Source organism: Ascaphus truei, chromosome 4, assembly GCF_040206685.1.
Source record: "Ascaphus truei isolate aAscTru1 chromosome 4, aAscTru1.hap1, whole genome shotgun sequence".
In the NCBI taxonomy this organism is placed as follows: Eukaryota; Metazoa; Chordata; class Amphibia; order Anura; family Ascaphidae; genus Ascaphus; species Ascaphus truei.
The window spans coordinates 377,812,077-377,831,838 of NC_134486.1; the positions used below are offsets into that span (position 1 = coordinate 377,812,077).

At 42.1% G+C, this 19,762-nt stretch overlaps 1 protein-coding gene across 9 annotated transcripts in view; it reads right to left on the reverse strand.

Annotated features, from left to right (window-relative positions):
• The window catches only part of PUM2 (pumilio RNA binding family member 2), a 101,826-nt gene that overhangs the window by 46,166 nt on the left and 35,898 nt on the right, over positions 1 to 19,762 (reverse strand). For 6 of the 9 annotated variants that reach the window (XM_075598440.1, XM_075598432.1, XM_075598439.1 and 3 more), the window contains 8 exons: positions 13,880 to 13,985; positions 8,519 to 8,706; positions 6,639 to 6,811; positions 5,173 to 5,443; positions 4,119 to 4,227; positions 3,579 to 3,698; positions 1,928 to 2,088; positions 52 to 193 (listed from right to left, as the gene is read on the reverse strand). In XM_075598440.1, coding sequence (XP_075454555.1) covers positions 52 to 193; positions 1,928 to 2,088; positions 3,579 to 3,698; positions 4,119 to 4,227; positions 5,173 to 5,443; positions 6,639 to 6,811; positions 8,519 to 8,706; positions 13,880 to 13,985 — 1,270 coding nt within the window. The remainder of the gene's footprint in view (positions 1 to 51; positions 194 to 1,927; positions 2,089 to 3,578; positions 3,699 to 4,118; positions 4,228 to 5,172; positions 5,444 to 6,638; positions 6,812 to 8,518; positions 8,707 to 13,879; positions 13,986 to 19,762) is intronic. The other 3 variants (XM_075598437.1, XM_075598436.1, XM_075598435.1) reach the window with 3 other exon arrangements.

The following is a 19,762-nucleotide window of genomic DNA, read 5'->3' on the forward strand; positions in this document are numbered from 1 at the left end:
GAAGAAACACACATGTGCAATAACAGAAGGCACTGAGAACAATCACAATACCTGACATGCTGGTAGCAAGGCCCTGTCCAAATGCCAGAGCCGAATTTGCTGCAGCAGCAGCGGCGAGCGACTCTGCATGTTGCCCTTGTTGTCCCTGATTAGGTGTAAGAGGACGCTGATTGGCGGCAGCACGCATAACCTGTGGATAAAATACACTGTTTTATGAATGGATTGCATGGAGTGATCTTACCTATGTTCGTAGCACTGTCGAGAAGAACATGTATAAATCACAGTAATGGATATCATTAATAAGGGGAGCCTGTTGAGCACCGGGTTGCTCCTTTGTTGATTTTAAAATGTACTATTTTAATGGTTAAAAACGCCATCCCAGCTGCTTTTATTTTATTTTTATACAGTTTGAACCAGAGGGTCCTTTAGAGCGCAACTATTGTTATTTTTGGCAACCGAGAAATAAGCAATAGTGAAGTTATCGTTTTTAATTCTCATAGTAGTGAAAACAAAATGTCTGCCGAATCTCGCAGGTCCCACAGGAAACGGCAGCTTCCAATTAAGACACCCATTTAAATCCCACGGAGAAACCAGGAAGTAACACCAGTAACTTCCCCGGTAATCAAGGAGTCCCCCCCGGAGCTGAAAATCATGGGGATCAGGGTCTGATAGACCCTATGGTTCGGAATTTCTTAAAGAAATTCTATATGTATTATAGCCGGGATTGCCGCTTTGGACCTAAAAACTCAATAAAAAAAACCAGGAGAGAATAAAGGAACTTAACATGCCCAACTTGAAGGAGAGATGGAAGACTGCGGATAGGATTTAAACTTTCAGATATATCAAGGGTTCCAGCATGGTACAGGAAGGAAGCACTTTTTACAGAGAAAAGGTGCTAGAACAAGGAGGTCCTGCGCTGAGGCTGGAGGATGACCGGCTCACGGAAATGTGAGGAAGTTCTTCACGGAAAGAGTTGCGGATTCTTGAAATAGCTTCAACAGGAGGTGGTTCGGGCCAATATTGCAAGGGAATGAAAAAATTATTGGGATAGACATACGGCCATCCTAAATGTTAAAGATAGCAACGATCAAACACATTAGGTTCTGCGGATTTATAGCAGATGGGAAAATGGGCCAACTGTGTGTGTTAAATATCATTTCACGTTTTAAAAAGTAAGAGACCTTCCCCTTTTACCATTTCTACACACCTGCTTTTCCAGACTATACACGCTAAGGTCACTTCAGCTTTTTAACATTTGCCAACGGTTTTATGTTTACAATAATTCATTAACATATACAACATGCATGAACGTCAATGAAACTTTGTACATCGTACGCTACGAGTAAAACCAGAATAGTTGGTAAGAAACTGTAAAATACACCAAGAAAACAAGTCCCTTACTAAGCTCTGTTAAAACCACTGCAGACTGTACGGAGCTCTGCTAGGTCGTGGGAAATTGACCAACCATTCATACAACTGCCCTCCATTGTGTCAATGTTGGCACATAAACCAAGATGAAACATACCATACATATTGTATCGTCATCAAAATTGCATTTTGTTGACACTTCTAATCACATATGATGACAGACTTACGTTCATACCCAACCCTCACTCCCATGGGCCAATAGGAAGTCTGTGCGGCTTCTTTTGGATGATACCGGAAGTTGTCTTTGGTTTAACGTTCATTCTAACGGTACGTTTGAGAAAAGTTACGCATCTCAGGAAATAAGGTGGTGACGGGGAGGTCCTATCGGCAGAACTATGTCCAGTTTATTAAAAACAAATTTAAAAATGGGGTGGAGGAAGGGACTGCAGCTTTGTTTTTCTTTTTTCACTCTTCCATACAAACTGGCTTGAATGAGACAATGCTTTATTACGCCAGAATATCTCATGTTATTCCTGGAGGCTCCCGGCATTGAAATTACCTGCTGCTGTGCCTGTGATGCTTGCGTTGCAGCTTGCTGGTTTGCTGTATTATTTGCTGCAGATGCAGCAGCCGCCGCCGCCGCAGCTTGTTGCTGAAATAAACCCGCTGGGTACACTCCCCAAGGAACGCCATAATATTGTGGAGGCACAACTCCAGGACCTAAAAACCAAGTGAAACTGCTGTACTATTTTTCAAACAGTATGAAAAGGAATTAGGTTTCTATGTCCGTCAAAAAAATAATAGCAAGCGCACACGTTCAGCTCATCAGCATAGCCAATATTTTTTTATTCTCCATATTATCTGAAGCAGTGATGTTTTACGAACTGTTTCCAGAATGAGTTTATTTTCCCTGCGGCATTAAACATGAACTCTTGAAAATGATATGCTGATGAGCCAAATGGGAACGAAAAGGTCATACGTTGATATATGCCTGTATACTGACACATTCACTTTCAACACGGCTCACTGGAAAGTAAATACGGCGTTTTACATATATATTTGAAAAAAATACACTTTAAAAACAGCTTTTTATAGCTCTTTTATATGACCTATAACAAGTGAGGTTGAACTATAAATAGGATGAAAGTCACGGTTACCAAAAACATACATACATATATTTTGATTAACTTCATTCGTCCTAAATGAACCTACTGTAGTGCCAACGGTTATTCTAACACAAACCAGTGGCAAATCGCCAAAAAGACCCAGGTACATGCTGGGTACATACTGGGTCTAGTTTAAGGCAAATTTAAGGCATTTCTGCATTGACTAATGGCCCATCAGATTAACAGCGGGGGTCCCTGGCAGTCCCATTCAAACTGAATGGGACTGCCAGGGACCCCTGCTGTGTTAATCCGATGGGTCATTAGTCAATGCAGAAATGTTTTAAACTTTAAACTTGCCTTAAGCTAGTCAGGTTACACCCAGCACGTAACCAGGCTAATATAAGGCAAGCTTTAGAATACTCGTTGTCTCGTCTGTAAAAGGGCCATATTTTACAGATAGTTCACCCCTCAAAAAATAAATAAAAAATAATATGGAGTAGCACGATCCTTTCAAATTATTGGGCTACCACTTACTGAAAAAGCCTATAGACCAATAGCTAAAATAGTACCCTCCCTTACAGATTTATCTGAACATAAAAACCATAGGCACACGCAAAAAATAAATAAAATAGTTTATATATTGTTTACCCCAAAAACACGTCATCAGGATTTTCCCAGAAAGAAGCTGTGAAATTCAGTTTAGCTACGAAGCTTACACCAGATCAAATCCAGCTAATAGAAGATACATTTTGCATGTGACCAATTAAAATTCGCAGCCGAAACCTCACATTCTAGTTAAAAGGTCCATTAAAATACCTAGAGAAATAACTAAATTCAGTACTTATTTTTCCCCTTATGAGACCTCATTGGCTGATGTTTCACTGGGGTTTCTTGTTTGCCTTCCTCTGGATCAAAATACTGTAATTACAATTATAGGAGAAGTATCTAAATTGAACATAAGTTGAACTTCATGGGCACACGTCTTTTTGAACCTCACGTACTACGTAACCATGTAAACATGCAAATGTACGATTTCAGATATTTTTTTGTTTCCACAAAAGCATACGGCAAAATGAAATAAAGCTCGGTGTTTGTACAACGTACCTGCCAACGTTGCAGCTAACCCAGCCGCTGTGTATGGATCTGTGCCAGGGTGACCGGTGCTGATGATATATGGGTTTGGCATAAAGGCAGCTGGAGCGAGGCCTGCTGAAAACACACCCGCTGTAAGTAAAAGAAATCCCTTTGAATAACTGGCACACTATACAATGAGGGCCGAGTAACACTAACCAGGTACGGAAACCTGAACATAAAGAAAAAGATAAGCAGAATAGGAAAGCACTTTCCTCACCAGTCTTCATATTTTGTTAACGAAGCAGAACTCGACATTTACTTGAAGACAAAACGAAATATTGAAGTAATATCTCTTTAATTGAAGTAATTCAGCTGACAGTTGATATTGAAAGAAAAAAAAAATAGCTACACTACAATCCCCAAAAGAAATGTATTTTTCTCCCACTGTAAAACAAATAGCGCCTAGACCCCAAAAAACACAAAAATAAATAAGGGTGTGTTCAAGCCATTTTGCAGGCCGTGCACATTATCACTGCGCCTGCCATGGGTATCACGGTGATGAACGCTTACCCATGTGTTGCTGCTGAGCTGCTGCTGCTGCCAGTGCATATTGCTGCTGATGCTGCTGTGCGGCTGCTGTTAACTGCTGTACAGTGAGAGCATTGGGCCGCTGGAAGAGCTGCACAAGGAGCAAACACAGAGTACATGAAAGCAGCAAAAATCTATTCAGTTTCCAGAACACAAAATGCGTGGGAAAATGACACTGTCCTTCTGTGGGTCTCTCCTTTTATAAATCGTTTATTTTTGAAGAAGGTTTTTATAGCATGTAGACCAGGAGTGCCCAACTCCAGTCCCCAAGGGCCACCAACAGGTCTGGTTTTCAGCATCTCTGCTTCAACACAGCTGACTCAATCAGTGGCTCAGTCAATGACTGCATCACCTGTGCTGAAACAGGGATATCCTGAAAACCTGTCAGCCCGGGTATAGACTTTAGAGGTTAGTACAGAAAAGCTTTTCACAATACAGTAATATAGCTGGGAAGGTATAATATTGCTACATGGAGCACAATAACAAGTTCTCCGGAGCCAAACTAAGTGGTTTTATTAGTAATATTTTTGCATACTTTGCAATTGAAAACCTGCAGTTCTCATCTTATGCAGTAAAATGCTTATTTTTCCGTAAATCATAAGTGGTCGCTCTGCTAATTCGTACACAAATAAATTAATTCAGAAATGCATATATTATACTCGGCTCCAAAAACAACAAAACCCAATGTTCGATCCATTTTGTTGTGTTTAATAAAACACTGATCCCGGGCTCTCCCCCCGGTGCATGGCCGTTGCACATGGTTTCAGGAAATATTCACCTTCAACATATCAGTATTTTCAACGCCTTAACTTCTCTAGCAAGAGGAAGCCACTAGGTGGCCATGTACTAATGAAAATACACACACATCCGACGGCGGTTTGCGGTACGCAGGATAAATGAGGACTGGTTGTACACATATACACGTCTTTCAATATGAATACCTGACCCTGAAAAGTCTACAGTGAGCAACATAACCGGAAGAGAATCTGTTGGGATATAGTCACGGAATCCAGCGCTGTGAAGGAATGATTCTAACCTGCTGCTGGGTGTTGTAGTCAAACAGCCCGACGCCGGCTCCTGAGGAATCCATTTGTAGCTGGTTGCCAGGATAATCAAATTGTAATGAATCAAGGCCAACTTGTTCCATGCCATCCAAGTTTTGGCTTTCAGGGCTAGCAAATTCGTCTGTCAGGGGCTTGTGGCCTGCCGGGTTAGGAAGCTGCCCTAGGCCTTCAGTGGCATTAGGGTTGGGGCCAACACGCTCTGCGATCTCTGTGGGTGAGGCTTGACGGCTTCCCGGAGTGCGGCTGTACATTAAGGAAGAGAGTCATACAACTACTTGTTGAAGACAATAAAGCAAATACTAAATTAATTGGAAGTATTTTTTTGCACTTCAAAAATCCACCTCAGTACATTTACTGTATACACAAGCAAACCTATGGGAAGGGATGGGAAAGGGTGAACAGGAGTAAACATCAAGGCAAAAGCTGTCTCATGGAACAGTTCTAAAGCACACAGATTTATTTATAGAAAAATCCTAATTGGAAAAGACATTAAACGTTTCTCCTCTAAATATGTAATGTACAAATCGGAACTGAGTGAGCCACAGCTGCACATTTTACAATTTAAGCAGCTTTGTAGAGTTGGACATAGGCTTGGAGACCTGGCTAAAAATGGATATTACTGGAATTGAACGGTGTAATCTGCAGACATTAAACAAGTGAATGGGCAACTTATTTATTCACAACTTTAGAAAGCGGGAACGCATCACCTATTGATCACAAAACATTCAAGGTTTAAAAGGGTTGTAAAAAAGAGCAAAACAGAAGATTAAGGCTAAAAATTAACGGGTTCAATGTAAAGTACTAGACTTCTGCATTGTAAGTTAGTTACCAATTGTAACAACATTTGTGGATGTAAACTACCCACTGCATACAAAGTCAGCACAGCACAGTTCAGACGGAGATAAAGTTAGAGTTCCTGAACATATTCTGTGCTATGTACTTAGACCAGTAATAAAATGACTCGTTTGATCTACTGCAATCTTTTATTCAGATCCACTGCATGTTTAACCTTATAAAACCATCTATGGATCAGATGAGTAATTGAAAAGACATTGCAAATAAACCTTTGTACAAGTAACTTTAACTCCATTGGGCAGAAGGGGCCATGGGCAGGCCTGAAAGATCACTTTTAAAAACATGGTGTATCCTATAAAGCGACAGTTTGAAACCAAACCACTTGTTTTATATTGATCAATGTAATCCCTACCAGATTAAGGCAGCAAACTTTTAAACAGTTTGTGGGATATACCACGAGGAGGAAAAACAAAAACACCTTTTAAATTAATTTTTTTTTTTAACGAGTACCATTCTGAAATTGTTGGTGACCTGGTTTGCTGTTGGGGTTAAAAAAAAATCAATCTTTGCATAACAATTTGGTATAGTAACGATGATTAAATATACCATACTGCAGAGGTCACAGAATTATTTCCATCCTTACTTAAACTCTTTGCAATCTGTATCGATCCCGTTGGGCAATCCTCTGCCGTTTATTTTAGAGACGTCGTCGGCATCGGCAGATTTAAGATCACGTCTCGTTTCCTCCACAAATGGAGAAGCTTTGCCTTTTTGCTCTCCCTTTTCTAGTTCGTGCAACTCAGAATCTCTAGCACCCTAAAAGACGGAAGGAAGGTAGGAAAAATAGCCGTAAATTTTGCTGGGACAGCAGAGCTACACGAGTACAGCAATAAGAACTTTGCATGGAAAATGTCATTGAAGATGCACATTTTGTAGGCTACAACGTTTAGCAGAAAGCACAGGCTAGGCGAATGACACATGCTTCTACAATAAAAAAGCTGGTAGAACGGCTGCTTTGAATCAGCAACAAGAATTTATCTACCGATGTAGCGAGACTTGCCATCTCTGCAGCCGCGACTGAAAAAGCTTAAAGCCGCAGCTCGGGAGCTGTTGCTGCCGCGGTCGCGCTGTGGGTGGTCCAGGTTTCTTGATCGGACCCCCCGACCCCCCCACAAAAAAAAAAACATCCATTACCAGGGGGAGTCACGTTCTCATAGTTTGCAACGGTGCCGAAAACAGTCTTGCTACACCTGTAGCACCCCAGCTAGACATGGCTTCCAGAGCAAGGAGACTTATCTTTCCTGGTTTTTAGAACACGGCAAAGCAAAGCCGGCTTTTATCAGAAATGATTAGATTGGCTGAGTAGACATGGTTAAACACCAAATGTGCACATAATGCTTAGGTTTGAAGCATGGCCAGCTCTGCCATCTCCTAAGCTTCAGTCAAAGTCATACACACGTCAGATCACCATCCTTATCAGCGGCAGTTTGAAGGGTGAAAATGCTTGAAAGGTGTCTTGTGGAGTAACAACGGTTAGTAAATACGTAGAAACCCAAGTGCAAAGTAGGAAGCACCACAAATGGCGCAAGCCGACAAGGATTAAATAAAAAGGTTAAAGATGCATTAACAGAGCAGTGACTTGTATCAAGGCTTCTCTGAAAGAACCAGGTCCCTTCCAGCATCTCCACAACACCAGCTGCCCTCATTGCCTCTGTAATCGTGCAAGTTCCGGCATTCCTAGGCCTAGTCGACTGACATCAGTGGGAGACTCGGGGCAGCAGATCAGTAGCCCACTTATTTTGCAGACATAGCAGCCGCTTCGTCAGCAACCTTAGCCAACATTTCGATTGTTTAAGCTTGTGCGATTAGCTCAGCTAACGAAGCAGCAGCTAGGCCCTCAAAACGCACACGAGCCACCAGTCTGCTCTCCAGAATCATCCACTGCTTCAGTCACTCGACTAACACCGGGACCCCCACGATTACGGAGGCAAGGAGGACAGCGGGCATCATCGCTGGAGACACTGAATGGACAGGAGGGGAGCTGGTTCTTTCAGATGAGCCCTGATAGAAGTTTCTCTTTGGTGAGGTCATTGACACTATTTTTTTCATTCCGATGACCAATAAATCTTGCAACAATTCAAGGTGCTACCTGTTTTTGAAGCATTTTCACTATTATCAATAACGTACAGCAACAGCCTCCAACTGGGAAACAGGCACCCTGACTTCTCAATGACCATTTGCCACTTGGACTGTGTTCCTGAGATTGGAATTATCCTTTCGGCTCACTGTCTGCGTTTAGTAAATATGGCCTACAATCTATGAATTAACTTTTAAACTACTTCAGTGATAAGTGGTGTGTTTTGTATAAATTGCCTTTACTTTACCTTTCTTTGTATTGCTAAAAACTAAAGGCGCGTGACAACGTATTAAGAAAACGAATAAAAGACAGCCCGCCCATCTTCTGCTCGCAGAGGAAGCGAGAACAAAGCTTCCCCGTTTGTCTAAAGAAACCAAGGTACTCACGTAGGCTCCTTTCCGGAATCGTGGGTCCAGTTTATCGGCAGGGGAGGAACTCAAAACATATTCTACCATGCTCACTCCCAGGCCACCGCTTTCCGACCGAGGGGACAGGACAGAGTTCACATCACAGTTTCCATGAAAACCTTGTCCAGGTCGCCTCTGCACCATAATAGGCTGGGACATGGAATGGTCTGCAAGAAAATCAGACAGAACATACTGGTACGGGATTTAGCGGCAAAGGAAAACCACCAGCACTGTGAAGCACCCACAGACCCCGAATCCATTACAATATGGCTGGGCAATAATAGATTAACAACTCTGACCTATGGAGGGGAGGAAGGGAAAACTTGAGCATCCCTGGGTAAACGATTAAAAAGATGATTACACCTTAGAAAGGGCAGAATTGTGCTTCGTCTTCTCCTGTGTATTTTAGGACATTTTTGAATTGCTTAACCATGGAGTGAATGATACATCTCATATTTTCCCTGCAAGGTGTCTGCCTCCTGCGAGTATTTCTCCTGGATTTGCATGAGCAGGGCGTGCTGGTTTAGTAGGCACCCACAGATATTTTCATGCGATTTGTGCCAACAATAGTAACTCTTGCTCCTACAACACAGTATTATCATTTAATCAATTTGCTGAGCGATTAGAAAAATGCAATGTGTTTCAGGCCCCTCTGGCAAAAAAATAAATAAAGCGTATGACAGCACTGCAAATATGAAATGTAGGGAGGAATATACTTAACCCATGCCTGGTACGGGCTACCTTTCAAGGGGCTTACAACTAACGCTCGGGTGGAGATGAGGGCGTTCTTGGTGGTGCACGTATGTAAAATATGTATCAGGCATCAGCATGGCCAGCCAACTTTTTCAGGCTGGAGACCACAGCAAACAGCTCTTATTCAATTCTGGGAGAATTGCGGCTTTATTTTAATGCAACTTTTAAAAATTTCTTTTCTTTAACCAGTGTGCAGCTAAACGGCACGATTTGTAGCTCTAGGTTTGCGCGACTTACCGGCGTAGTTACCGGCGTTTCACCTCGGGCCTCAGGGAAATCTAAACGGAGCACCAGATCTTAAGGGTCCACGCTAGCCAATAAGAAGCCGCAATGTAACCCGTTTCGGCTTTCTATCTACACCAGTATATCTTGAAACGGGGAAGGACTAGATCCTGGAGCTACAAGTAGCATGGTTTCGCTTTAGACGTGCCCTGGCTTCAATGCTGTAGAAATAACAAGTGTAATATTGCGGCTTTAAAAGCAACATAACAGGCTGCATTGCATTTTTTTTTAATTACAGGATTGAAACAGAGGGTCTCCGGAGCAGCTCCTAGGACTCCCTGCTTCCAGAAGCACTTGGGCTGCGGCCAGGCAGGGAGAGAGCGCAGGGAAACTGCTGAGATTACTAACCACTAGATGGCAGCAGCGTATATTGGAGAGATGTACAATATTGTTTTATGGCCGTCTGTTCCCTAAACAGAAGATTCAGTCTGCTGCGTACAGTATGCGACCAAGATTGCATAGCTTAGAGTGGCAGGTCAACTATTCAGACCAAGAGGGGGGCCCAAACAAGTATCAACAGCAGCATTTAAAGGCTAGTGTAACAGCTGCAGGAAGGACAGGGCCGTACCTCCTCCACTAGTCATGCTGCAACTAAATATGGTTTGAGCTGCTGTATAAAAGGTTAGGGGATGCTGAACCGCAGGCTCAACTGTAAATGTTATTTAGTGCACACTAAGTTTTTCTACTCTTCCAGCTGGTATATATAACAAAGGAACAGCATTAGATGGCAGATTGCTGGCTAGTTTTAAATAATGAAAAAGGGGCAAAGTGTATTACTTTTAAACCATGGGACATGGGTAACAGAGTTTGACAGCAGATGAAAACCACTTGGTCCACATAGTCTGCCCATTTTCGCCCAATCTTCTGTAAAACCTTTGAACCAATTAGATGCGGTTTTCTTTCAGATTTTGGATCACCGTGTGCATCACAAGCATGTTTGAATTCCTCACAGTTTTAGCTTCTACCACCTCTGCTGAGAGGCCATTCCACAAATCTACCACCCTTTCCGTAAAGTAGCACTTCCTCGCATTTCCCCTTAGCCTGCCGCGCCTCCTCTTCCAACACTGCTTTCTTTTAAATACTCTACCTTTCTGTACGTTGTTGAAAGCCTTAGAAAATGTCAAATATATTATCCCCCCTCCCCCAAACTGTGCACGTGCAAGACCTTTAGTCTTTCCAGATACATTTTAGGATGTAGCCCTCTTCCTTTGCACAATTTCTTATTAAAGGCCTTTGGGAGTTATGATCTGTAGAACTGAAGTCTAGGTGAGGTCTTCCTGCCAATACCTCTCTTTATGCCGCCCAGCATCCCGATGGCCTTTCACCATTAAGTTACTACATTGTTTATCCACTTTTAAAAAGCAGCACGCTTCAGTATTGCGCCCCACGAGCATGTCCTGTTCTTTCTAAGGGCTGTTCTATAGTGCGCGCGCAGGCGCACAGCGTCGCGGGTGCACGTTGCGCGGGCGTTTCGTTTAGATATTGCAGGCGGTGACGCGGGCGGCAAGGGGGCGTGGCTATGACGTCACAGCGTTAGGGCGCGCTCTGATTGGCCTGCGGCTCGGCAGCAGCGCGAAAATATAATTTTTCGTTATACTTTCTCCTGCCTGCCGCGCCACTGCTCACGGCCGTGCGCGCGCGCCCCATCTATACAAACGGATGCCAAACACAGCCAAATATGATTGACACCCGCGCACGGCGGAGGAATCGCGAGCACTATAGAACAGGCCTAATAACCTTTATCTTTAGGTTACATTGCACTGGTCTCTGGGGAGAGCTGGATTTTAATCTCAAAGACATGTAATATTTTAAACGCTTATACAGTATGTCCTAAACAGATCATAAGATTTCAAAAATAAAAAACAGTGTTGGAAACGCCAAGGAGAGATCCGAACGTCAAAACACAAACTAAAGACGATCAGCGCAGATTCCAGTTTTCATTCTGTTGAAATAAACTCCCAGGCCCATTTCCTGTATTCTGTTTTTGGGTTGGCTTCCCCCAAGTACAGGACTTTGCCCTTTTTGGCATTAAATTGTACTCGTCACATTCATGACCATTCCTGTAATTTACCTAAAGCAATAATCATTTTGTTTAGCACCCTGGAGTGCTAACCCTGTTGCAGATCTGGCTCATCTAACAAAGAGGCACGTTGTCTTTCAGAACATTTTTAAATGCAACTAATAAAGAGCACCGGTCCCACAGTACAGAGCCCGAAGATGGTCACCTTCCCCTCTTCTGCACACACTCATCTCATCTCCAAGCTGCTCAAAAGTCATTCCTGATCGCATAACTTTATGCCAAGATGAGCACTGGAAAAAATACAAAAACGACATAGAGGCCTATGACGCTTCACTCGTGATCCATACAGTTATGGAAAACACTGGCGTGTTGAGTATTTTTGCCCCCACACGACTCATGGTACTTCAGCTCTCTGCAGCTACTGTATGGGCAGGTTTAACCCAGTCACTGCTGGAGAGGGAATACATTGACATCTTTGCTGCACATCTGCAGTGAATGTCTTCACAAACAGAATGGAGAATTCAGTTAGGAAGCCATTGGTTAACAGTTAACTTGTACTGAGACAATGAAGTCATTCCTGGTTATGATGCAACACTACAATGACTAGTCTGATACCTCTTGGGCATTTGTAACGTTCTGACCGCAGGGTATCTGATCACCTGCGCACACACAAAAAGTGATAGATTTATGACTAAACAATGATACATCTGTCATATATTAACTTTGATTAGAATTTTTTTTTAAAGGAGCAGTCTCGCACTATGAAGTATATATTTTGTGGTGCCCATTGTGCTAAAGTGGCAATACAGTTAGCAATTTTATATTTTGTGATGTTTTAATAGATGCAGCAGTTGCTCAGCTTTAAGGGAATGCAATTACCTAGCCTGCGGATCGATCGGCAAAGACCCTGCTTCCCCAGGTGCCCACTATGGCTGACTGTTTCAGATGAGGAAGTGCGGTGCCCTGTGAAATGATTGCTATAGCAACACAAGGAACCTTAATACACGAAAACTCATTAAAAAGAGCATAATGAGAGGAGGAGGGATGTCATAATTTTTTTTTTTTAAAAAGCAGCACGTGTTATCCTATACTGCACAACTGATTATTTAAAAGCACATAGGATTTTTATTGTATTGCTGCTTCAATGTGAAGCTTTTCTGAGGCTTTTGGGGCAAGATTAGAAAACCTGTTCAGCCCGTCCTACAATGTAATGCAAGATGTAACATACGCCGGGACCTTTTAAAACAATAGTGACTTTCGGGAACCCCAGACAACATATCCACGCATTAGTGTAATGGGGCTAAAAAGTAAATAACAGCTTTCCATATTACACATAATTACCATTACAGCAAACCTTTTTTTATTTTGTATTTAAATGTTAAATAAAAGATAAGAGCAAAATAAAATTTATGGCAGAGTAAAATGTCCGCCGGCTGAAAAGTTTCTCAGAGAATCTCCGATTACCTCTAGTGGACAGAACAGATTAAAATGACTGTGCCAAGTACCAGTGTTTTTACTTTATTGTACTTTTAATGTGGTGCTAAAGAACAGTACCTTTCAGTGGTAGAGGAGCCTGCAAAAACATTACAGGACATACAATATTGCATGGTTTTGTTGAGAATAGGCAGTGTTAGAGGATTTCATGGTGGGCGATACCTTGGTCTATTTGCCAGAATAGCTTCTCTGCAGGTGCAATAGGAGGTTCCCAACTTTCTAGAATATTGCTGTTACATTTAAAATGTTATCCATAGGTGGGAAAAACAACCATTTAACCAATTGCATTTGTAAACTAAACAAAAAGGTCTGGTTTGCCAAAGAAAAGGTCGATTTACTGAAAATAAACAGACAAATCACAATATCCATCATATATTTTAAGCAGCAATTCTGCTGAAAGTTGACATTTTTTTTTTTTTTAAACAGGATTGGGACCATGTTCATGTTCAGCACTGGGGAGCCACCATTCTCCGAGATACTTACCGGGGAAGTTACCGGTATTGCCTCCTGGTTTCTTATGGCGATTGAAATGGTTGTCCAGAAGGAAGCCATTGCAGCTGCCTATTGACTAGCGGGACCGGCTACTGTATATTGTAACAGCTATTGTGTTTCCATTGGATGGGCAGAGATGCTAGTAAGTATTTCAAGAAACAAGTTGTCCACAGAAGCTGAAAATAACGCTTTGTTCCCGCCGTGCTTAAAAACACAAGCATGAAATAAAGCCCCCACCAGGGGTGGACGATTAAAAGCATTGGTGGCTGTCCGAAGGAAACAAAGAAAAGCAAACTTACGAGATGCTCCCCATGCGTTCTCTCTCCATTCGTCACTGAGGAACATCCCTTTCTGTCCATCTCTTGCAAGATCATCGGGCTCCCAGAACTTTTTGGCAGGTAAAAGCTTGAGAAACAAGGAGGTATTATTACACTGCAATACTTCATACGGCCTTCTAGCAAAGACAGTAAGGGAGATAGTTCTTGTCACACAGCGATCTATTTTTATTAAGTAAACATGTGGCCATGAAAACGAATAGGCCACCATGTATAATATTGGGCACGTTTATGTACTTTCAACATGCCAAAAGCAACACAATAAGAAAAAAATAAATCTACCCTCCCATGCTAGGTATATAAAACCTTTGGGAGGGAAGCAGTCATAGCAACTAATATTTGTACTGAGCACTATGTTTCACGCTTACATTCAAATGTTGGATACATCCCCAAATACACACGGACAAGAAGCAAAAAATCTTTTTGGATCATCTTTTCCTACTGGTTTTTGAAAATCCCACAGTAAATACAGGTCATCAAAATTTAGCATCATTGGGAAATAAGAAAAAACAGGGACTATATGTTTCCAAACAGCAGTGCAGAATGTGTGTGCTTCCCCTAACTATCACCAACACAAGGGTTAAGGAGGATCAAAGTGCATGCCCTACAGAAACAGGGCACTCAAACGTTTAACCTTGAAGATGCCCTATGGATGTCCACTAGATATCACAAGGAAACTGTACACTGGGGTGTTTGTGACTACCAGTGGACATCACTTTCATGTTTCCTTATGGAAGGCCTCTGTTTTTTAGTTCTGAGGCCCAACGCAGCCATGTCATCCCTATACCAGGGATCACATGGTCAAAGGTGGAAGGCCTGCAGCATATGGGTGCTGCGAGATGCCCGACACTACAAATGTAAAGGTGCAGCGCCCCCAAAACCCAAAATGAACTGGAGGGCAGTGTAATATTGATGTTAAACTTGGCAGACTGATTTAACAAAGTAACGAGCACTGAGATATATACACAATATTATATATATATATTATTTTTAACAAGTTTGCAAAACTTTTTCATTTTTACATTTGTTTTAATTCGACAGTGGGCGTAGTGGTGCTCAAAAAAAAATCAGATATGGCTTTATGGTAAACTTGTAGATAAATCCAATAAATGTCCAGATGTGAGTGTAGTGTTCAATCCAGATAATACACATTTAAGAGAGACTGAGAAGGACATGTGCCTAGTGGTGTCCACTTGACTACAACAAATAACGACACAGGAGAATACACCCAAGCATAATCCTCAGTATATGTAGCAATGTCCAATTGAAACAGGAGTAATTACATGGCACTTTGGCCCATTACCCGTTACATGGCAGGAACACTCACAGTATCCACGGCGTACAGTCTGTCATTGGTATAAATCCAGACCTGCAGTGTGTGAAACAGAGCACAGCCAGTGACTCTCAGCTTTGAAAAAAAGAATAACACATCCCAGGCAAATAAAGTGCTTGGGCATGAAACGCGTAGGTGTGTTCATGTAGAGCCCGTATCGTGGAAGCTTGCATTAAACAGCTGATCTGCTAATCGTGGAGTTTGCCTGGGATTGGTTATTCTTTTTTTCAAAGCTGGAAGCCGCTGGCTGTGCTCTGTTCCACACACTACAGATTTACATTGTTTTAATACAGAATTAAAGCAGGGGGTCTCCAGAGCTGAAACCCATGATTTCAGCTCTGGGGACCCCCTGCTTTCAGAGACACCTCCATAGGGGGTACTGGTAGTCACTCCAGGGTTCACTATATATCTGCTTTTCAATGCTACGGGGCCCTGCAGGCAAATAGGAAGTTGTGACATCATCCGGTGCGGCTTCCTATTGGCCCGTGTGACAAGAAAGCACAAAACTGCAGGAGATACCAGCACCCCCTTTCAAGGTCTGCGTCGCCAGAATTAGGGGGTCCCCGGAGATGAAATGGTGTTCAGCTCCGGAGACCCCCTGCTTCAATTCTGTATTTAAAAAAATAAAAGGGGAGAAAAAATGGCTTCAATTTCCCCTTTGAGGGACTTGGAATAAGCTCAAAGCAGCAAGATCGCACCACAGTCGGCTGAAACGGACTTGAATGGGAGTTAAGTCCCTGAGATGGCACTGGAGGTGGTTTCGATTTCCTTTAGCTTCCCCTTTGGTTTGCAGTCACATTTTTCACCAAGATCTGTCCTCCCTTCCACAAACAAGGAGCCCCCACCCACTGCCGTTCTGCTTTTCAGGAGTGCAGCTAACAGCCAACACAGCTTCATTTTGAAAGAAGCAAAAAATAAAATAAAAATGAACATTATTCTTCATAAAGACAAATCGTATGCATTTAAAAAGGGGCGAGTTCCACATAGCTGGCAAAATATTAACTGCTGTGAAAGAGGCCTGCAATACAGCTCAACGTTTAACAAATGATCTACGTTTCTATGTAGCGAACTTCTGTAGCAAGATTCAAATCATCCATTACGTCAGGGGAGCTCAACTCCAATCCTCAAGCCCCCCCAAACAGGTCAGGTTTTCAGGACACCTGTGCTTCAAACAGGTGGCTCAACCAGTCCCTGCTTCAGCACAGCTGGCTGAATCAGAAGCTCAGCCTTTGACTGAGCCTCCGATTGAGCCACCTGTGCTGAAGCAGGGATAACCTGAAAACCTGACCTGTTGGGGGGGGGTGGGGCTTGAGGAATGGCGTTGAGCACCCCTGCCTTGCGTCATTCTTTTCCATTATCTCTATGAAAAATGTAACGTCTCCGATTTCTTCCAGTCCATGTCATTCTCTTCTTCTACTGATTGCTTATCCACTTGATCAACTAATAATGCCGCCATCATTAATTACAAAACAATTTAAAAAAAAAACAAAAAAAACAACTATTCACAATTGGCCTGCAACAAGAGATCAAAAAAATAAAAGCTCCCGTTATTACGAGCGCAACAGGCGACTCCCATACGCTCTCTTTGGTCCTTTTCAGGCATTCAATGACATGAAGGGGTTTACATGCACTCTCTCTCCCTTTGAGCCAAGTGGAATGACCTCTTTAACGTGACAATACTGAACATGCACTTCCACTATGGGAATCGCCATCTAACACCCGGGGGCTCTGAAAACAAATCAAGGGACTAAAGTTCAAAAATAAAAGGGTAGCAAGCTCCAAACCCCAAAATGGAGAGAGAAAAAAAAAGTGCAAAGGACACAGAGTTATTATATGAAATAAAGTTATTATTACCTATTGCAGCCAGAGAACTGCAGCCCCTCAGTTGAGAAGCACCGGTTACAGAGGATTTGGATTTAAAAATTACCCAATAGAAGACGTAGCATATTAAAAAAGTAAACCAATATTGACGTGAAGCTTTAAAAACAGTGCGACTGAACTTTCACATCGAGGACAAGATGCACACTCTTATAATCTGGAGACATTCATGGCCATTTTTATACACATTTCATTTATCCCATGCTTCGGTTTGCACTGGGATGATCTATATCAGTGTTTCCCAACTCCAGTCCTCGGGGAACCCCGACAGGTCAGTTATTAGGCTTTGTCCCCGCTGGCGCTGAGCGCGCTCATGCTTGGAGAGCTAATGCAGGGGAAGCTAAGCGCGCTTGTAAGTATGAAAAATGTGTTTATGTAAGCGCCGGTGAGCGTGTGTGCCCGCGCATGGGACACACACAAAATATATATATATATATATATATATATATATATATATATATATATATATATATATATATATATATATATATATATATACACACACACACACACACACACACACACACACACAGTGTTCGACAAACCTATACATTTGCTCGCCCCGGGCGAGTGGCGTTAACATCGTGGCGAGCTCCTTTTGGCCCAAGCAGCATACGTTTGGTACTAGGTGGCGAGTAGATTGTAGATTTTTTTTTTTGTGTGGCGAGTAGATTTTTGGGTGATTTGTCAACCAATATATATATACATACACACACACACTGTGTACATACATACATACATATACACACAGACAGACAGATATACACACAGACAGACAGATATATACACACACACAGACCCGTATGTGACACACTGTGTGTGTGTGTGTGTGTATGTGTGTATATATATATATATATATATATATATATATATATATATATATAATATATATATATATATACACACACACACAGACATATACACACACACAGACAGACATATATATACACAGACACACAGACAGATATATACAAACACAGTGTGTGTGTATATATATATATATATATATATATACACACACACACAGTGTGTGTGTGTGTGTGTGTGTGTGTGTGTGTGTGTGTGTGTGTGTGTGTGTGTGTGTGTGTGTGTGTGTGTGTGTGTGTGTGTGTGTGTGTGTGTGTGTGTGTGTGTGTGTGTGTGTGTGTGTGTGTGTGTGTGTGTGTGTGTGTGTGTGTGTGTGTGTGTGTGTACACATACATACATACACACAGACAGACAGATATATAAACACAGACAGACAGATATATACACACAGACAGACAGACATATATACACACAGACAGACAGACATATATACACACAGACAGACATATATACACACAGACAGACAGACAGATATATATATATATATATATGTGTTCGACAAACCTATACATTTGCTCGCCCCGGGCGAGTGGATTTAACCCCCGGGCGAGTAAATATTGGCCAAAGCAGCACACGTTTGGTACTAGGTGGCGAGTAGATTTTTTTGTGTGGCGAGTAGATTTTTTGGTGATTTGTCAACCACTGTATATATATATAAAACCAACAGAGAAAGCAACCTTATAAAAAGCACACGGACATACCAAGCAAGTGTCAATAAAGATTTTATTAAAGTGAATAAAAACAAGGGATAAGATTAAAAGATCTCCCAAAAAAAGACAGTTTCAAGTCGAAACGCGTTGGAGTGGGAGTTTGTTAAGGGGGGCCCCTACCTCTTCTTTCCTGATATGAGGCCTTGGCCAACTTGTTGCCCGTGACACCCGTATGCTGAGTGGTGATGTATACACTGTGATGTACACACATTTTAAGTGTGTTTACAGGTTTTCACATGTGTGCTTTAACAGAGCTCCCTGTGTGTTTTTTCGGGTGTCAGATTTGGCTCTATGTTTAGACCCTTGCCTCAAGGTATACAGACTTGGTAGAGTTGAGTCCCCCTCATCTTTTAATCGTATCCCTTGTTTTTATTCACTTTAATAAAATCTTTGTTGACACTTGCTTGGTATGTCCGTGTGCTTTTTATAAGGTTGCTTTCTCTGTTGGTTTAATATTACTTCAACCTTTAGCACCACTGTTGAGTATTATCTATATTACTTACTGACAGTTTTGTGGACACCAGTTATTTACTGTATTGAGCGGTATTTCAGTGTGTATTATCATATATATACATACATACACACACACACACACACACACACACACACACACACACACACACACACACACACACACACACACACAGACAGACATATATACACACACACACCTCGCCAAGCGCAGCCCACTCAGCACTAGCGGGGACGCAGAATAAAGGATATCCCTGCTCCAGCACAGGTGGGTCAGTCCCAATGATTGAGCCGCTGATTGACCCACCTGTGCTGGAGCGGGGATATCCTTAAGCCCTGACCAGTTGGGGTTCTAAGTATTGTTTCAGTTTACAGCTCAAACTGCTGGGAGCATTGGCAACAAATGATCACAAACAGGAAATGTCTTGCACTGCTGTGTAAATGTGCTAAAACCTGCTATAGAAATCACAGGTGCTCAGTATATTAAAACTCATTAAAAATAGCAATAAGAGTTCAATAAAAAAAAGCCACTATTGTCTAATACTGCAGAACTGACTTATTAAAAATAAGATTTCATATGTTTTGCGG